This window comes from Nerophis ophidion, linkage group LG01 (genome assembly GCF_033978795.1).
Source record: "Nerophis ophidion isolate RoL-2023_Sa linkage group LG01, RoL_Noph_v1.0, whole genome shotgun sequence".
NCBI lineage: Eukaryota > Metazoa > Chordata > Actinopteri > Syngnathiformes > Syngnathidae > Nerophis > Nerophis ophidion.
In genome coordinates, this window is record NC_084611.1 from 67,055,380 (window position 1) to 67,075,609 (window position 20,230).

Here is a 20,230-nt window from a genome sequence, read left to right on the forward strand (position 1 = left end):
TCTCACTGATCACTGGCTTGGTCTGTATGCTGGTATGAGTTCGACAGTTATATGGTCCTAAAACCTTGAACTGAGTCAGGTTAATCAAACAGTTCAGATTTTTTTCATAAACCATTCCATCCCTAATAAAACCTATGGGATGAATAGTCTTAGATTACAGAATGTAATTATTTGTTTGTGCTTAGAAATACAAATGATGTTGATCTGTTTAGACTAAAAGGAAATTAAATTCATATTTTTGGTACAAATAAAGAGCTCCCCTGGTTAGGAATGTTATTTTAAATGCAGCAACATTTATTTTCAAGAGGGACAAAAAAGATGATGATGCCTGAAAAAACTGAATCCGCATTATATTTACAATTTTTTTTACTGTGTTTTTTTGTAGCTCCCCACCAATGGAGCCGTGTGGGATGTGTACATTAACTTTGCCAAAGGGTCTTTGATGCAATGGGAGAAAATAATCCCTTCATTTGTGTACGACAGCGAGCAGCCATTTTTTGAAATGCTGGTTCCTACGACTGACACAGTCCGCTATGGCTATCTGATGGAAAAATTGCTGTCTGTCCGCCATTCTGTTCTCTTTACTGGCTCTACAGGAGTGGGGAAGGCAAGTAAAAAAAAATAATTTAGATTCTGCTGTCTTGATGGATATTTTTTCAAATCATCACTTTGTGAAAATACGTTATGCGTTTCATGTTGACTAAAATAATAAGTAAATGTGTGTCTTCCCTAGTCAGTGATAGCTCGAGGTCTTCTCAACACTATCCAGGAGAACTGTGGCTATGTTCCTGTGTATATCAACTTCTCTGCTCAGACTTCCTCTGCACGCACACAAGAAATCATCGAGTCCAAGCTGGAAAAAAAGAGGAAAAATATGCTTGGTAAAAAAAAACACAAAAACTGGGACTGTCAAATTATATTTATGTTAACACATATTATATTATTCTCATTTTGAACTTAGTTGGAACATTACTACTCAAAATTAATCACAGATGTATAGACATTGTTTTAATCGTTCATAAGTATACCGCAGACAGATCATTTTAAATTTTTTAATACTATCCCATGCAGTGGCGGGTCGTACGTTTCCCACCTAGGCCTTTAGTGATGTTCGTCTTCAATGATTACCTCTCCAAATACCATAATTTATGTCACCACATGACCATTGCTGGGGAAATGCTAAACAGAAACTACATTTACGTACTAGTTTTAATTTTCCTGAAGGAATCCACAAAGTACTATCTATTTATCTACTGGGCATTAAATCACCACCAACAGTGTACATAACAGGTTATTTTCTGGCGCATTTAAAAATCAATAAACCCATTTCAGCAATTTTAATATAATTTATGTGTTACTATTAAATTGCAAAAACATATTAATCATAAAAAGTTAAGAAATAAAATATCTGAACTCACAATCTGTAGAACCCATTTGAGCTTGCAGGGTTGGCCAACATCGTACCACAAGATGTAGTTTCTCTTTAAATATCCTTCTTGAAAATGGCCTTGCAAATACTTGTGCTGTCTTGTCAAATCGTTAAAGATGCAGACGAGGCGTGTTTGTTGAGTTTTTAAAGTTTACTCCGCAAGGTGCTCATGTAAAACATCCCGCTGCCAGCATGGCTAAACGCGGCTACTGCGCATGCTCTTCACTACTGTGGCATGCTGGGTAATGAAGTTCTTATGTTACCTAACTCAGTGGTTCTCAACCTTTTTTCAGTGATGTACCCCCTGTGAACATTCTTTTAATTCAAGTACCCCCTAATCAGAGCAAAGCATTTTTGGTTGGAAAAAATAGATAAAGAAGTAAAATACAGCACTATGTCATCAGTTTCAAAGTTATTAAATTGTATAACAGTGCAAAATATTGCTCATTTGTAGTGGTCGTTCTTGAACTATTTGGAAAAAAAGATATAAAAATAACTAAAAACTTGTTGAAAAATAAACAAGTGATTCAATTATAAATAAAGATTTCTACACATAGAAGTAATCATCAATTTAAAGCGCCCTCTTTGGGGATTGTAATAGAGACCCATCTGGATTCATAAACTTAATTCTAAACATTTCTTCACAAAAAAAAGAAATCTTTAACATCAATATTTATGGAACATGTCCGCAAATAATCTAGCTGTCAACACTGAATATTGCAGTGTTGCATTTCTTTTCACAGTTTATGAACTTACATTCATATTTTGTTGAAGTATTATTCAATAAATACTGTATATAAAGGATATTTGAATTGTTGCTCTTTTTAGATTTTTTTTTTTTTTTAAATCTTACGTACCCCTTGGCATACCTTCAAGTACCCCCAGGGGTACGCGTACCCCCATTTGAGAACCACTGACCTAACTCATAACATCACAATATACCTGTATATCTGCCTTAAGCCATATAGAAGGCCTTACTGACAACAACTCGTGATCTGATTGTCTATGGCAACTGTCAATCACTGTATGTCCCTGTTCACTTACAGCGCACGGACGCTTTGGAAGATTTGGTACAGCATGGCAACATAAGCTACTTAAATTCTAATTGGATAAAAACTATATAACTTAGAAACAACAGCGCTGGAAGGCCCATAATATGACATGAAGAGAATATGAATACATTTAGATATTTAGGGAAAGTAAATAAAATAAAAAAAATTATGTTTAATTATGATCAGGATTTCTGGTTATGTTAAGCCAGCAGAGAAGACCCTGCTGGCCCTGACGGCACACCACTGATCTCATGGGACTCGACAATTTGTTTAATGTTTTATTAATCATTATACATTTTTAAACACTTGCGAGGCCGGATGTTAGCGGTAGTTGCCATGCTTACAAGATGCAAATGGTATGTACAAATGTAGCTTGCAGGTAAAAGAATATTTAATGACACCAGTAGTCAAACTCTGAAAAAACACACTCATGCAGGGGAGTGCACCTAAAACAGAACACTAGTGCGGTGAAACAAGTGAGGGAAACTCAAAACATAGCTACAGTTACGGTGAGGCATGAAAAAAACAAACATCGTGCCACAGCAGTCAAATCTCAAGCTCTGACTAAAGCGCGAGGCTGGCTTTAGAAGGATGTCCAATTACTAATACAAATCAGGTGAACTTAACAGCGCTCTGAAGCAGTTGGATCAGGAAGAGAAACCAGAATAAGAGCGCAATGCCGGAACTAAATCATAAAATACATGAAAATGCCAACAAACTCAAAATAAAACACTGACTGTTGTGACAAATGTTAATCGTGCATCAAAAAAATAAATTGTGCCAGTAATTAGTGTTAGCTCATTATAATCGCCTTACTTTGAGAGCCGTAAAAAAACAGCAACAAAAAAACATTAATCATTCAAAACTGTGTGGGAAGTAAAAAATAAAATAGGTTACAATTTTTGGACTTCATGTGTTCACACAGATACAGTTGTACCAGGTTTAATTAGTTATGTGACGCAGTTTCTACCTTGAATATGTTGTCGCCAATTGAAATGAATGAAAATCAAGTTAATCTGTGTTTGGACCCTCAAAATAAGATAATGCAATATCGTAAGACCGGATGTTTTGATTGCCGCTTACGGGGTTCACTGTGACATGCACTTTACCGACTTGTATTAGGGAGGCTAGTAACACTAATTCTTTCTTGCACTTTAAAGCATTACAATTAGCCAAGAGACAGATTGTATAGCAAGGTACACACTGTATTGGTTTAATCAGTATGTCATCGTTCAATGAAAGCATCAATGTTTTTGTCCTTTCTTCCAATGTTCGTACTTGTTTCTTGTGTGTAGGCGCTCCAAAGGACAAGAGAATTGTGGTGTTTGTGGACGATTTGAATATGCCGAAGCTGGACAGTTATGGCTCACAGCCGCCCATCGAGCTCCTGCGTCAGTTTCAGGACTTTTCTGGTTTTTATGACAGGGAAAATTTCTTCTGGAAAGAGATACAGGTACCAACATTGGCAATAAACCAAAGTAATCCCTGATATTAAATGTGATGTGTTTGTGTTTCCGTTTGTGCATGTGTAAAATATCAGCATAATCTTTGTCTACGACTTCAAATCAGTCCTCGAATTTTGGGTGCTTTTTTCGTGATTGTCGCGGCCTAAAGGGCCAGATTTTGTGTCAGCTTTTTCAGAAAGTTGTGTCAAAGTTACAATATTGAATCAACTTGCGATTTTATGAATTGGTTATCACGTTTCAGGTGTTCATTGTGAACCTAAGGTAAAACAGGACAACATTTAAAAAAATATATAAAACAAAAACAATACGAAGGTCCTGGGTTCTATCACCTGGGTATTTCTGTTTGGAGTTTGGATGTTCTCCCCGTGACTGCGTGGGTTACCTCCGGGCACTTTGGCTTCCTCCCACCTCTAAAGACATGCACCTGGGTATAGGTTGATTGGCAATACTAAATTGGCCCTAGTGTGCGAAAGTTGTCTGTCTATCTGTTTTGGCCCTGCAATGAGATGGCGACTTGTCCAAGGTGTACACCGCCTTCCCCACGAATGCAGCTGAGATAGGCTCCAGCACCCCTCGCTACACCGAAAGGGACAAGCGGTAGAAAATGGATGGATGGATGGATGGAAAAACTGTATTGATATTTTACCCCTATTAAATCGTACAGATTTAAAAGTAGACTCTAATTAGCAGCAAAATCACATACTCAGACCGTATCTTAAAACTACTCTACTGTTTAAATTCATCATAAGTATGGCCATAACCACACAAACATGGATAGTATAAAAACTCATACTTTTTCTATGCGTTTTAGCCTCTTGTCCACACGCAAACACATACTTTTTGTCCTTGAAAGCACACACTTTTTATGCTGGCAGGGTGAAGAGTTTCAAAATCTGTCCTCAGTGCATGTGTGTGGATGGCTTAAACGGAGATTTATGGCATGTCTTCACTTTCATTTTACAGTACATGGGGGAGCAACCATGCGTCCACTTTATAAAGTACCTGGGGAACTAAAAATAAAATATCGTATCCTGGGCTCTTTGTTAATGTGAGCTGATTTTAAAGATAATGTACACTTCATTATGCATGGAATATATCACTATATTGATGATTAGATGTATTATATAATTCCACAAGTGTTAGTTTTCACAGCAGCATGCGCGTATGTGTGCTTTAGGCACTTGGAAAAACATTCACGTTTCCTAGGCTCTGTTCAAGTGTGAGCTGAATTTAAAGATAACGTACATGTCTTTGCACGTCTAGAACAGCACAAAAAACATTATCATATTAACAGAGGTGTAATGACACCATGTCAGCTGTGGCTTTTTTTACCAGGATTTGGACACAATCTGCATGACAGCAGGTGTATGTGTTAGCGTGTGGACATAGACTGTTTTGAAACTACAACCGTGTGGATGGAGATGGTTTTAATATGTGTTTTTAGAGTATCCATGTTCGTGTGGGTATGGCCTAATAATAGTAGAGATGTTAGGTGGCCGATATTTGCCTGTTTTAACTGATTAGCTGATTGGCTGCCAAGCCCAGCCGATCTTTACCACAGCTGTGTCCTTTTTTTTAACATGCTAAGATTGTACTCAAGTAAAAGATTATTTCAAAAGAGATGCACGCTCAAGGAGACACAATTACAGTGGGGCAAAAAAAGTATTTAGTCAGCCACCGATTGTGCAAGTTCTCCCACTTAAAATGATGACAGAGGTCTGTTATTTTCATCATAGGTACACTTCAACTGTGAGAGACAGAATGTGAAAAAAAAAATCTAGGAATTCACATTGTAGGAATTCTTCTTCCTCCAAACACAACAAGTTGAGTTTATACCAAAATGTTCTATTTTGGTTTCATCTGACCACATGACATTCTCCCAATCCTCTGCTGTATCATCCATGTATCCATTTTGGTATAAACTCAACTCGTCGTGTTTGGAGGAAGAAGAATACGGAGTTACATCCCAAAAACACCATACCTACTGTGAAGCATGGGGGTGGAAACATCATGCTTTGGGGCTGTTTTTCTGCTAAGGGGACAGGACGATTGATCCGTGTTAAGGAAAGAATGAATGGGGCCATGTATCGTGAGATTTTGAGCCAAAACCTCCTTCCATCAGGGACAGCTTTGAATGGTTGACCAAATACTAATTTTCCACCATAATTTACAAATACATTCTTTAAAATTCCTACAATGTGAAATCCTGGATTTTTATGGCTGACTTGTTTATTAGGTACACACATCCGGGAGTTAAATGTATTCCAGGAGGGTGCGTGTGGTGCCAGAACACTGGCTCAAATTGGAGGCAAGCTGCAATTAGTGCGTCCCTTTTACGTTACTAATCCTTACCATCATGGCATTAAATTATCTGGCATTATATGGCATTATAGCTGGAAGATTAGAGGGAAATTAATGGCTAAACATACTACACACACACACATACACTGAGCAGGATGACACAAGAAGCTAACCGCTAAAACTTCAATGTAAAGTAGGGTGATCGATCCAGAAGTCGACACTATCGATACCCAATATGGTATCAGTGTATAAACAATACTAAAGTGATTAGATCAACATAAGGCAGACATACAGGGATGCTTTAGGGCAAGACCCACATGATTTAGGTGGGAGACAATAGTAGTAGACAGAAACAGGAAAGTCGTTCTGAGCTACACGGGAGGACAACAATTGTGGTTTTTGATAAATAAAGAGTTGATATAATGTTACTTTGTTGTTCCTGCTTTGTCTACACAAGAAACAAACATAAGTTGTAGTGGACAGTTTAACGCTGCTCAGAGACAAATTCCCGTGGCAAAAATTACGCTGATTGGCCATAATATGCAAGGAAATTGAGGCATTGGACAAAGTTGTGAGGATGCGCAAAATCTGCGGGGATTGGTTGAATTTGTGTGAAATGGCGGTATCGCAACATCGCAAATTCCTTGAGGGACTGATAAATATATATTTTTTTAGTATTTAAATTTTATGAATGCAAATTATTAAAATTATACTACAAATGAATTTTATTGACCCCTGAAAATGAAATCTGTTCTCTGTCATCAACTAGATTATGGTTAAAGTGCCTTGTGTACCTGTTTTAATGTTTGATTCAGTTTTGTAATCTCTGCTAAAGGACATGACTATTGCTGCAGCGTGTGCTCCTCCAGGAGGAGGACGTAACCCCGTGACACCTCGCTTCATCCGACACTTCAGCATGTTGTGCTTGCCCACGCCCTCAGAACAAAGCCTCAAACAGATCATCATTGTCAGGACAAACATCACAAACACACACATTACTAAGTTCACTTTTCTTCAGGTTTTCTTTTGTTTTACTGCTTTCTTTCAGGCCATCTTGTCGGGTTTCCTCAAAGAGTTTCCCCAGCCGGTGAAGGACTGCAGCAAACAAATCGTGGATTCTGCTGTAGAGATTTACAACCGCTTGAGCGTGGATCTGCTTCCCACTCCAGCCAAGTCTCACTACGTCTTCAATCTCAGGGACTTGTCCAAGTGTGTCCAGGGTGAGCCAAGACTAATTCTGCATGTGTTGCATATATGTACATGTTATTTGGCCACACAAGCATCACACACATATACTGTATATATGTTCATGTTTTTGGGGACGGCGTGGCGCAGTGGGAGAGTGACCGTGCGCAACCCGAGGGTCCCTGGTTCAATCCCAACCTAGTACCAACCTCGTCACGTCCTTTGTGTCCTTGAGCAAGGCACTTCACCCTTGCTCCGCATGGGTGCTGGTTAGCGCCTTGCATGGCAGCTCCCTCCATCAGTGTGTGAATGTGTGTGTGAATGGGTAAATGTGAAGTAGTGTCAAAGCGCTTTGAGTACCTTGAAGGTAGAAAAGCGCTATACAAGTACAACCCATTTATTGATTTATTTATGTTTTCACTTGAAACTGGGTTTTTGCTTCAGGTGTGTTTCTTTAAGTAGGTTATATTACGATTGTTTTTTCTACATTAGTTAGAGACCAGGAAACAACCTTAAGCAAATATGCAATTATATGACATACAACTCGAGTTTTGCAAACCATCTCCAAGCTGCTTTCTGACCCGCTCTTCAGGATTCACCGTTTTGTTGGCAGTCTAATTTACGTGCCTCCACTTCGACTGCGTCTTCTTCTTGCCAGCCATGTTGTAGTTGTAGCGCTTCAGTTAGGACTCTTCTGACATATATAACAAATACCTATACATTACTTTGCAATGTAAATGGCGCTAGTGGAAGATTTTAGCATGCATGTGCATGTACGAGCCAGTCTGCCCCACAGTAAGAGGACAGAGGGGAAAAAAAGGGGAGCTTATTGACTTCAACTTTGGAGTAAAACGGCAGACTCGCACAAAGCTCTTTGGGTAGCTCTTCATCAAAATGGAGATATCTGCTGATGTCACACTTAGAAAAAATGTCACAAATAGGACAATTTTCAAACAGCTTGTATGAAGAAAGGCAAAATTGTTTTTTAAATATCTCTACCATGCCTAAATGGGTTGATTTAAAATGTTTGGGACTTACAGTATGCTGATCCCAAATAGATAAAAACAGTTAACAATAGGTTGATTTTGCAAAATATGTCCCCTTTAAGAGACTCACAATTATGTGTTGTGTGTATTGACAAATTTACATTTACTGTAATGTGACCCCAGGATTTGAAATCAATCCTAAGAGATTTTTGAATGAATGGATTTTGTGAGACTGGCAATAATATCAGAGTTCTTACTTTAGATTGCTTGTGATGCGAGACTGCAGATTTTCTGCTTCCTTCAGTCTTTTGACTTCTTTTTAACATTTCCAGCTCAACCTTTAAGAATTGTTTGTGCTGTTTCAGTAAATTGCTAAGAACAGAAACATGTTCACAATGTAAAATACGTATTCATAGTGAAAAGTACATTAGCAGGAATAATTATTTGATGTAAATTCACAAGCAAACGGCGAGACAGAGTATTAACAACACATCCAGAAATAACATAAAGTTTGTAATTGATTGAATGAAAAAGTATTTCATCATTAATCAATCTAAACATGACTTATTTCTTGGGATTTTGTTCTTTATGGATACTTTATGAAGTCTCTTGGCAAACACATATAATCCCATATTGTGTTTGCATGAAAAATTGTCAAATAATCTCTGATACAAGTAGTGTTTACTTGTGCAAAAGTAGACGGCCAGTTAACATCTACATTTCCTCCAATAAGCACACAAGGTTGGTCTTTATTGTTGCCAAAAAAACAATTACAACTCTACTCTAAAAGCATAAGTCTGTATGTAATGAAGCTAATGTTTTTCATACATACTATTGTTTTCTATTTGACTACCGTATTTCCTTGAATAGCCGCTGGGGCGCTAATTAATTCAAAACACCTGCGCTTATTCAAGACATTCGGTACAAGTAAGCAGGCGCTAATAATTTTAAAACCTCTTCTCACCCCTGCGCTTACCAATAGCATGCAGTAAAAAATTGAGTGTGATTAAAAAAAAAAAAATTATAAAATATTATTCTGCGGCCACGGCCCGGTCGATTGGGGTCCACTGCTCTACAACATGTCATCGCTCCCACCTTTACACCATGCTATCTGCGTGCCGGTAGGACGCATGCATTTCGCTGCTTCTCATACGAGATTGCAATGCATACTTGGTCAGCAGTCATACCGTTTATACTGATGGTTGTGATATAAACAACTTTAACACTCTTACTAGTATGCGCCGCACTGTGTGAACCCTAACCAAACAAGAATAACATACACATTTCTGGAGAACATTGGCTCTGTAACACATTATAAACACAACATAAGAATTACCCAGAATTCCAATGCATCATTGACTCTTGGCTATATTATACGCGCGCCCCCAACCCCGCCCACCTCAACCGACGCACTAAGAGGGGAGTTGGTGCTAGCTATAGCCAAGAGTCATGGATACATTGGAATTCTGGATAATTCTTATGTTGTGTTTATAATGTGTTACAGAGCCAATGTTCTCCAGAAATGTGTATGTTATTCTTGTTTGGTTAGGGTTCACAGAGTGTGGCGCATATTAGTAAGAGTGTTAAAATTGTTTTATATCACAACCATTAGTGTGATCTGTATGGCTGTGGAACAAAACCCCTGGTTTACACACAGTAAAAGCAAAAAAAAAAAACTCCTCCGCCATTTTGAAAATGACGGCAGGGGAAGTGTCACCCATGACGTCACGAAATAGACCCGGCGGTAAAAGTAAGCATGCACTAATAATTTTGGGGAGCGAGTTACCCAGCAGTAATTCAAGGCAGGTGCATATTACATGCCCGGCGGCTGTTCAAAGAAATAAGGTAGTTTCACTTGATAAAACCTCTTCGTGCTGATATCACATCAGATTATTAACGGTATCAGCCAATGTTCAAGGCGCCAAGTCAGGATTGAATCGGAAGTGAAAAAGTTGTGTCGGGACCCCCCTATGATGAGATTTACGCCCTGGTACAAGATCGGCGCCAGCTCCGCAGGAGATGGAAGAAAAGCATCGGCGGAGGAGAAAGAAGGCCTGAATGTGTTATGGGACGAGGTGAGACAGCATGGACAGCATGCGAAAGGCAGAACGTATTCGCAAGGAGGAGCTTGAGCAGTACATCAGGGGCCAATACAGCGACTCAAAGAGGAACGATCCATTAGGTTCACCAGGATACGTCCTTCCTCCGCCTCCTCCAACCATGCAGTTTGACAGCTCCCCTCCTCGGCTGAGCGAGGTAAGAGCAGTCATCAAGAAAGCGAGGTCAGCTGCAGCTCCTGGGCCTAACGGATTTCCCTACAAGCTATACAAGAACTGCCCCCATGTGCTGAAGTGCTTGTAGAAGCTAACGAGCACAGCATGGAAGAATCTACTCTTTCCGTCGGAGTGGCAGAGAGCTCTGGCGGCGTTTATTCTGAAAGAACAGGAGTCCCATAACATCAGTCAATTCAGGAGCATTGCTGTGTTGTCTAGACAAATATCTTCCTTGCAGTCATGGCCAAGAGACTAACATCTTACCTCACAAAGAATGGCTATATTGACACCAGCTGTCAGAAAGCAGGAGTACTAGTTTTTCCAGGATGTGTGGAGCATGCTTCAATGATTTGGGGACAGATCCAGAGGGCTGAGCAGGAGAAGAGTGACCTCCATGTGGTGTGGCTTGACTTTGCCAACGCTTATGGTTCTGTCCCTCACAAACTCATCCAGTTTGCATTGGCGTTCTTCCACGTCCCTGTTTCCATCATCAACCTATTAACCAGCTACTTAAGGGACTTCCAGATATCTTTCAGCCTCCAGAATTTTACAACAGGATGGCAGCGTCTGGAAGTAGGCATCGCCATGGGGTGTTCCATCTCCCCAGTTCTTTTTTGTCGCAGCTTTCGAACTCATCCTCCGCGGAGCCCCTCAGACCGTAGGAGGACTAAGGCTGCAGACAGGGCAGAGGCTTCCACCACTCCGAAGCTACATGGACAATGTCACTGTGGTACTGCAAACAGCCCCATGCACGAGAAGGTATCTGAAGAGGCTGGATGAGCTAGTGACATGGGCATGGATGAAGATAAAACCCTCCAAGTCACAAAGCCTCTGCTTGCGCAAAGGCAACAGGAACGACAATACCATCTTTGTTGCAGGAGAGGAGCAAATCCCGCTACTGATCAACCAGTCCATCCAAAGCCTAGGGAGGCAGTACAATGTGGACCTGTCGGACAAGCACGCAGGCAAGGCAGCACGGAAACAACTCTCAGAAGGCCTAGCGAGTATCAACAAGAGACAGCTCCCTGGAAAGTACAAATTGTGGTGCTACAACTTCACACTGTACCAAAGGTTTATGTGGCCATTAAAAATGTGCGAGATTCCATCCTCAACAGCCAACAGGTTGGACAGACTAGCCAACTCCTACATCCAAAAGTGGCTGGGCCTACCGCGTTGCTTCTCCGAAACTGGCTTATTTGGGGCAACTTTGCTGCATCTGCCGATCCAGTCCATCACCATAGGCTATAAGCAGGAGAAGGCCAGATTGGTGCTTGAGCTGGAATCCTCAAATCCTACAGTGAGGAATGCAAGCGTATACACCCGAAAAGGCCAGAAGTGGCAAGCAGGACCAGAGGTCGCCAAGGCCATTGGCAGGCTCCAAAACAAGGAGATAATTGGCAGGATGCAAGTAGGGAGAACGTGGCTTGGCTGGAGAGATTATCCACGCCTCTGGTCCAAAGACACAAAGAGGGAACGCAGAGCCATGGTCGTGGAAGAGGTCTCAAAGGCGAACCAGGATCAATATACCATCAAGGCCGTGTTTCAAGGTCACCAAGGAAGATGGACCACTTGGGAAGGTACCATCAGGAGACCCATAAGCTGGGCCGACCTATGGAAGAGGCCACAAGCCAGACTCAGCTTCCTACTCAGGGCAACCTATGACACCTTCCCATGCCCTAGAAACCTCCACCAGTGGTTCGGCCAGGAGGAGAGCTGTCCCCTGTGCGGTGCTCCCAACGCCAGCCTGCAGCACTTGCTATCAGGCTGCAAGATCGCACTGACACAGGGTCGTTACAGATGGCAGCATGATCAAGTCCTGCTGAAACTGGCCGAAATCCTGGAGAGCAGTGGACAAGAGGTCAACAGCCAGCCCATAGCCAATCAGCTTCCTGTCATGTTTGTGAGGAAAAGGGGACACCAGCCGACGAGGCCCCCGCAGTGTCCTCTCCCTGGCAAGGGACTGGAGTATGGGTGCCGATATCGGCAAACAGCTCCAGTTCCCCCAGACATTGTGCTGTGGTCTGCTGCTACCAAGTCTGTCATGCTGATAGAGCTCACCATCCCCTGGGAGGAGGGAATCCAGGCAGCCTACAATCGTAAAGCAGCCAAGTATGCAGATCTTGCTGCTGAGTTCAGAGAGGCAGGCTGGTCCACTACCATCTACCACAGACCTGGGCAAATCAAGGCCCGGGGGCCACATGCGGCCCGTTAAGCTTTTCAATCTGGCCCGCCGGACATTTCCAAATATTTTTTTTTAGATCTTTAAGATGGAAACTGTAGCTGCCAGTATGATGTGCAGTCATGTTTTCTAATGACCGTAAGTCTTCAGTTGTACAAAGTATTTCAATCGTTGGAATCTGTACTTTTGGATGATATGCCAGTTACTATGGTAATCTAATTAGTTACTATGGTAATCTAATTAGTTACCAAGCAGTGTGGGTGGGGAGCGTTTCCACAGACGCGGAAGGAGATATTCACAACAACGTTCTAAAGCTTAGTGATATATCACATATATTCGATTTTAGGTGGGTTTATTTTGTCCCCTTTGCGTTCATATTTCACTGCTTGTTGCATTTTTGTTGCGTTTACTTGATTGTAAAATATGTTGATCGAAAGGGAAGTGACATTCATATTTTGTCAATATTCAGTGTTTTATTGTTCAAAGAAAAATGTGCAATTACGTTATGTTTTTAAGGCGGTCTGTCATAACGTTTTTAGCATTCAATCAGACATTATTGTAAGATTTTGTATTAGTGTTCCCAAAAATAGATATACCGGCCCACAAACACATTTTTTTCTCTAAATGTTGCCCCCGAGTCAAAATAATTGCCCAGGCCTGATGTACCCTGTGGAAGTAGGCTGTCAGGGCTTCAACGGCACATCAACAACAAGGCTGCTCTGAGATGTGGAGCAGCCTTGACGACTGGGGATAAGCTCTGAAGGGAAACAAAGGCCCTTGCTGAGGAAGCAGAAAAGGGAAGCTTTTGATTGTGGCTGAGGAGGAGGGATAAGTACTGGGGGTCGAGGCAATAAGATGGGTCGGCTGCAGGGGGTGGCAGGGAGACGTCCCTGCCACCGCTCCGCCACCAGAAGGTGTTCCGGGGTTAAAGAGAGCGAAACTCCAACGAGTAGTGGTCCCTGGCTGATGACCCTGCAGCTGACCCAAGGCGCTGTAGAAGGCGCGTCAGACATACTTGCGCAGCAGAAACAACACCATATCTGTACAATCAATCTGAGGATGGATTTACCCAAACTCTTTCGCTTCTTAATCCCTCTAACACATGTAACATTCGCATCTTAGACACACTGTCAGGGATGCTACCTGGGGTCACTAAATATTTTCAAACATCAGACACACTCACCAAGGCAAGCGATCCGGCCAGGGTAGATCAGGCAGCGCAACCGCACCCACAGATCACTTCTGAGCCACAGCCACCTTAAAGCTACTTCTGCAGCCTTAGTGGCCTTCCGCTCCTCACTCCTGCAATGCTACACATTTTGTAGACCCTACTAGGGACGGAGTGGCGCAGTGGGAGAGTGGCCGTGCGCAACCCGAGGGTCCCTGGTTAAATCCCCACCTAGTACCAACCTCGTCACGTCCGTTGTGTCCTGAGCAAGACACTTCACCCTTGCTCCTGATGGGTGTTGGTTAGCGCCTTGCATGGCAGCTACCTCCATCAGTGTGTGAATGTGTGTGTGAATGAGTAAATGTGGAAATAGTGTCAAAGCGCTTTGAGTACCTTGAAGGTAGAAAAGCACTATACAAGTACAACCCATTTATCATTTATTTATTTACTCAAAGGGACTGGCCTGTGAAACCTTTACATCCGACCTCAATATACTCGCCACCTGTCGCTCCGACATTCGTCCACCAGTTTGGCATACTTCGCCCTGTTTCTTTCATTGGACTAATCAAGACGGTCCTCTTATGGGATGGTTAATTCTAGGAGGATTAACTGTTTGAAGACTTCTGAGATATCAGCACAGTATCTGGCCTAATGTTGTCTATAAAGCAATTTCTGTGAGTCTGAGCTGCTTCCCCAAGTCAACTCCTAACTCCCAGTCTTGCACTGATCCTAGGAGGCCAGCGGTTGCTCTGGCAGAAGATTTTGTCTTTTATCCAAAAGTGATGGTCTTCATCACTGGACAGGGCACCTACAGATGCTGATGCCACAGTTGAAGGTGTTTTGCTTTGGCTTTCAGGTCTTGGTCATGCCGCTAGCAATGTTGTCCCTTTCCTAGTACTATGAAAGCGGATGTGCTCCAGAGTCCCTCTCTTTAAGCATAGCACGCAGGCTGGAGCCTCCACCTTCCTAAAGCAGAAGAGGTCGGATGGGCTAGGTAACATATCATAGCCACAGCTTAGCTTGCCACAGCCTGGTGCCATAGCTGTGACTCGGTGAAATTGTATGCCTTCCACTTCCGCTCTGTCCTCACTTTGATTTCAACCCAAAAAATTTGGGATAGGCTAAGTCTGAGTAATGCAGCACTTTCCTAGCCTGGCTCCCTTAACTTCCTCATTCAGGCTCTAATGAGGAGCTTCAGCATGTTGTTACGCCCTAAAAGGGCAATGCTGCCCAGGCTTTGTGGAAGACCTAACCACTTCCGGAGAAAACACAATCTTTTAATCGTGGAAATCAGCACCAAGTGGTACCAGATATACGTGGAAGGATGCCATGTTGATATATCCATGCCATGAACTTGCAAGGCAGTTACTGACTTGTCCCACTGAGGCTAGGCCTCCAGCTAGAAGTCGGTTTTATGAATGGCTGCTTTGTCTCTCAGGCTGCAGTCAAACACTTTCCCCATTCTCTTTATTGTTTTTTCCGTGATTGATGGTATCTAGATGCAACCAAGTGCAAACCAAATTTTGTTGGTGACCTTTTCTCCTCTCAGCATGAGGGGTCTGAACTGTGCTTGCTTAAAGCTTGTTCGAGAACATGCTGTTACTGTGACTCATTCATAAAGGCCTTAATCTGTGGATGGTAAACGCCATACCTGCTAAGGTACCCCTCAATTTGGCCTCAGCTGACTTCACCAGTATGTTAATGACCAAATATATCTGCTGTATGTTATTCGCCCACGCTTTTCCTGACAAAACACACTTGATATAAAACATTGTTCTCTCTTTATTTTAAGGTATGCTACAATGTGAATCAAGTCAAGTGCGAGACAAGACCCAGATCTTCCGTCTGTTCTGTCATGAATGTCAGCGGGTTTTCCATGATCGTCTCATCAATGCCCAAGATAAAGAGTATTTCAACACCATCGTCTGTGAGACAGCCAGTAAGAGCAGTCACACTGAATTCTGTGTGTTCTTTTCTCTTCATATATGTTTCAGAAAAGCACTTACTCATGTCTTTTTTGGCCAGTGAAATATTTTAGTATCAACTTGCAGCCATCATACTTTGTGACTGAACCCATCATATTCGGGGATTTCATCAAGGTATGTTTCTATTCTTATAAATCATACATCCTCATGTAAATATGGCAATGTGCACCACTTTTTTACTTGTTATTACCTTAGTTGTACACATATTTAGTATATAAAATACAACATAGTCACCAACAGGGATGTATACCGAGCACCGGTATTCTTAAGTGCCGGTTCCTAATTGGGTCGGTCAAAGTGGAACGTTAAAATTCTGGACTAATGATACTGCTATCGGTACTTTTTTTCTTGTTACTGCGCATCATTGCTTGTTATTCATATTTTGCTTTTAGGTGGGTGCAGAAAAGGAAGAACGTCTGTATGAGGATCTTACAGACTTGAATAAGATCCAAGCTGTTCTTCAAGACTATCTGTGTGACTACAACATGACGTACTCCAAGGAGAGCAAGCTGGTGTTCTTTCAAGATGCCATTGAGCATGTTTCTAGGTACAAAAAATAAAAACACAAGCCTTCCCCTTAGGGCGTATTGTTCAAAAAATCTTTGGGTTACATTAATGAACAAATGTTTGTTCCATTTATGCTTTCTGCCACACATAAACATGTAGTGATCCATGTTAAAACACGAGTAGACTATATTGCGAACGATACTGAGAATTAAAATAACAATAATTTCTCAATTGGTTCTGATTCTAAACCTTAAAGTTTCCTGTCGCCCTGCTATATAATCATGATTTTGATCATTGTGTTTACTAGAATTGCCCGCATGATTCGTCTAGAGAGAGGCAATGGCCTGTTGGTTGGAGTAGGAGGCACAGGCAAGCAGTCGCTGACTCGGTTAGCATCCCACATATGTGAGTATCAGTGCTTTGAGATTGAGCTGAGTCGAGGCTACAACTACGATAGTTTCCATGAAGACTTGAGGAGGCTCTACAGGATGGCTGGCGTAGAGCGAAAAGATACAGTGTTCCTATTTACGGACACTCAGGTACAAAGACTTCAAATGAAAATAAGAAGTAATGCAAGTGTGTTGAAGGATGTGCTTATTTACATCCATGTTTTAGATTGTGGTGGAGGAGTTTTTGGAGGACGTCAACAACATGCTGAACTCGGGTGAGGTGCCCAACCTCTTTGAAAAAGATGAACTGGAACAAGTTCTTGCTGCGACTCGACCCAAAGCCAAAGAAGTTGGGATCAGTGAAGAGAACAGAGATGAGGTAATAATCAGCACTTTCTGCATACTGTATGAATAAAAAATATTTTGTACTTTTGTATTCCCTCCAAAAACACAAATGGTCCAAAAATGTTTAAGGTAGATCTGTTTACCAGGGGGTGACAGAATTACAAAAAATAAATGATTAAAAAAACCTGTACCCTCACCCCCGTTCTCTACCTTTGTATTAAGTAATGTTGAAAATAATTTTGTAATATTTAAGAACTACTTTGGATATTATAGGATGGCCTTTGTTTACTGAGACAATAAATACAATTATTAAATAAAAAAACCTCTAAATGCAATATGAGTTAGTGCGTGTGCCTGTCGATAAAAAGGTCCTTGGTTCGATTTTGTGCCCCGGGTCTTTTTGTGGGGAGTTTGCATGTTCTCCCCAGGACTGCTTGGGTTCCCTCCGGGTATTCCGGCTTCCTCCCACCTCCAAAGACATGCACCTGGGGAAAGGTCAATTGGCAATGTTGTTTGTCTATCTGTGTTTGCCCTTGCCCTGCAATGAGGTGGCAACTTGTCCAGAGTGTACCCCGCCATTCCACCGGAATGCAGCTAGGATAGGGTCCAGCACTCACTGCGACCCCAAGAGGAACAAGCGGTAGAAAATGGATGGATTGATGGATGGAATTTCTAAACATTATTTAACTCTAAATGTGATAATACACATATTGAACTACTCAGAATGTCAACTTTCATTAATTTTTGTACAAGGTTAAAAAGATGAAAATGATTAATTTGAGTAACAGGATTGGAAGTAACAAAAGTGAAGTTTTAGCATATAATTAGGAAAGTTGAACCTTGATTTACGAGCATAATCAGTTCTTGAACAGGGCTCGTAAATAAAAAGGTTTGTAAATTGAAGCACATGTATCAATAGGAAACAATGAATTATTAATTTTATATAACGTATTAAAGGGGACCTGCACTTTTTTGGGAATTTTGCCTATCATTCACAATCATTGATCCCCGCTTCAACCATCTTCGTCACGTCCATTGTGTCCTTGGATAAGACACTTCACCCTTGCTCCTGATGGGTCGTGGTTAAGTCTTTGTATGTCAGCTCCCGCCATCAGTGTGTGAATGTGTGTGTGAATGGGTGAATGTGGAAATAGTGTTAAATAGTTTTTTTCACTTTCTAACATAAAAATGGGCTCATTCTTGGTGGCTAGCAATGCAGCTAATTAGAGCAATCGAGTATACCTCTAAATCACTTCAAAAATACATTCAGAAACCGTCAATAAGACTTCATATACGCTCCGTAACCTGTATAATAACCAAGCTGTAACGACATTGTTCTTGTAAGAGCGAACACTGATGAACTCTTTTTGTAGCGTAGTAACACATCGGCGTGCTACGGTATTAGCTGTAAAAGCTAACTACGAAAGAGATAAGCAATCTTTTACAACAACACGAAACACATTTAAGTTTTTAATGCAAAACACTGCGATACGACACCGATGTGTACTGACTGAAAAACATGAACAATCATAATACTGTATCTGTAAAGTATTAGCCCACATTTCATCTTTTGTGTGTACACAGCTGAGCTAGTAGCCAGACAGCATATGTACTGTAGTTCTACTAACACGCATGACTTGCTGTGTGTATCATGATCAATATTGTAGTGACTCACTCGATGGAAGGTTGTTCATCTGGTACTGCTGGCCTAGGACGTTTCCTGTTGATTTTGGGTAAGCACTCCATTTATGTCGAAATGGCTTGGCTCCAAGTTACATAATTATAGTGTCAAAATGACTTTCACCTCACTCTCTCGGGTTCAGTCTGCTCCAACGTCTCACTCTTCCTTCGTGCTCGCTTCTATAAGCAACAGTATATTTAGCTTCAGTATCCACCCATTCATCCATTTTCTACCGCTTATTCCCTTTTGGGGTCGCGGGGGGCGCTTGTGCCTATCTCAGCTACAATAAGGTTGTAAATCCTCATTTGTCCAAAAATAGTCATCTTTGTTGTCTTTTACCAAGTCTGCCATGATTAGAAAATACACTAATGATTGATTCAGGAAGTAAAAACAGAACCAGACGTAAGACGTGCGCTGAAACAAAAATCAGTCCCGGAAATTATTAAAATGATCAAAATACGGTGACTATTGAACATATTACCTATTGTTATGAACGTTTCTGTTACTACATTATATATAGACTTGCAGTGTGTATGTAAAACGTTGCTGGAGATTTTTGAAGTTGTTTTAAAGGGCTTTTAAGGCTACATCAGTGACTCCTATTAACCGCATCTTTCAAGCGTTTTTTATCATCTTTGATATTTAAAAAAAAAAAAAGAACACGTGTGTTATTGTCTCTCATAATGATTGGTAACGATAAGCAACATTCCAAAAAAAGTGCAGTTCCCCTTTAAGGACAGTGCACATTAATAAACAATCTGCTGCATAGGCTGTATATGAGCCAGGTCATAGCATTATGTGCTAATTTCCCTTTGTAGCACTGGGAGCAAGGTGGGTGAAGTGTCTTGCCTGTGGACACAACAATAGTGACTCGAATGGCAGAAGCTGGATTCTGACCAGAACCCCTCAACTACCACTCTACCGTTTGAGCTGGGTTTCAGCCTTGACAATAAAACATATAACATTTAAGAAAGATTGGAATAGTTATATTTCATGGTAAAGTCTAATTTTACAAAGAGGGGACCGACAACAGATAAATGGGGAATACTTTTATAGCGCCTTTCTACCTTCAAGGTATTCAAAGCGCTTTGACACTATTTCCACATTCACACAAACATTCACACACTGATGGCGGGAGCTGACATTCAAGGACTTAACCACGACCCTTCAGGAGCTAGGGTGAATTGTCTAGACCAAAGACACAATGGACGTGACAGGGATGATGGAAGCCGGGGATCAAACCTGGAACTCTCAGATTGCTGGCAGGGCCGCTCTACAAATTTA

At 41.4% G+C, this 20,230-nt stretch overlaps 1 protein-coding gene across 1 annotated transcript in view; it reads left to right on the top strand.

Annotated features, from left to right (window-relative positions):
• Positions 1 to 20,230, top strand: part of dnah6 (dynein, axonemal, heavy chain 6) — a 159,677-nt gene that overhangs the window by 67,186 nt on the left and 72,261 nt on the right. The window contains exons 42-51 of the mRNA XM_061909242.1: positions 386 to 611; positions 738 to 881; positions 3,777 to 3,934; positions 7,084 to 7,215; positions 7,297 to 7,468; positions 15,832 to 15,978; positions 16,065 to 16,138; positions 16,417 to 16,571; positions 16,839 to 17,070; positions 17,147 to 17,299. Coding sequence (XP_061765226.1) covers positions 386 to 611; positions 738 to 881; positions 3,777 to 3,934; positions 7,084 to 7,215; positions 7,297 to 7,468; positions 15,832 to 15,978; positions 16,065 to 16,138; positions 16,417 to 16,571; positions 16,839 to 17,070; positions 17,147 to 17,299 — 1,593 coding nt within the window. The remainder of the gene's footprint in view (positions 1 to 385; positions 612 to 737; positions 882 to 3,776; positions 3,935 to 7,083; positions 7,216 to 7,296; positions 7,469 to 15,831; positions 15,979 to 16,064; positions 16,139 to 16,416; positions 16,572 to 16,838; positions 17,071 to 17,146; positions 17,300 to 20,230) is intronic.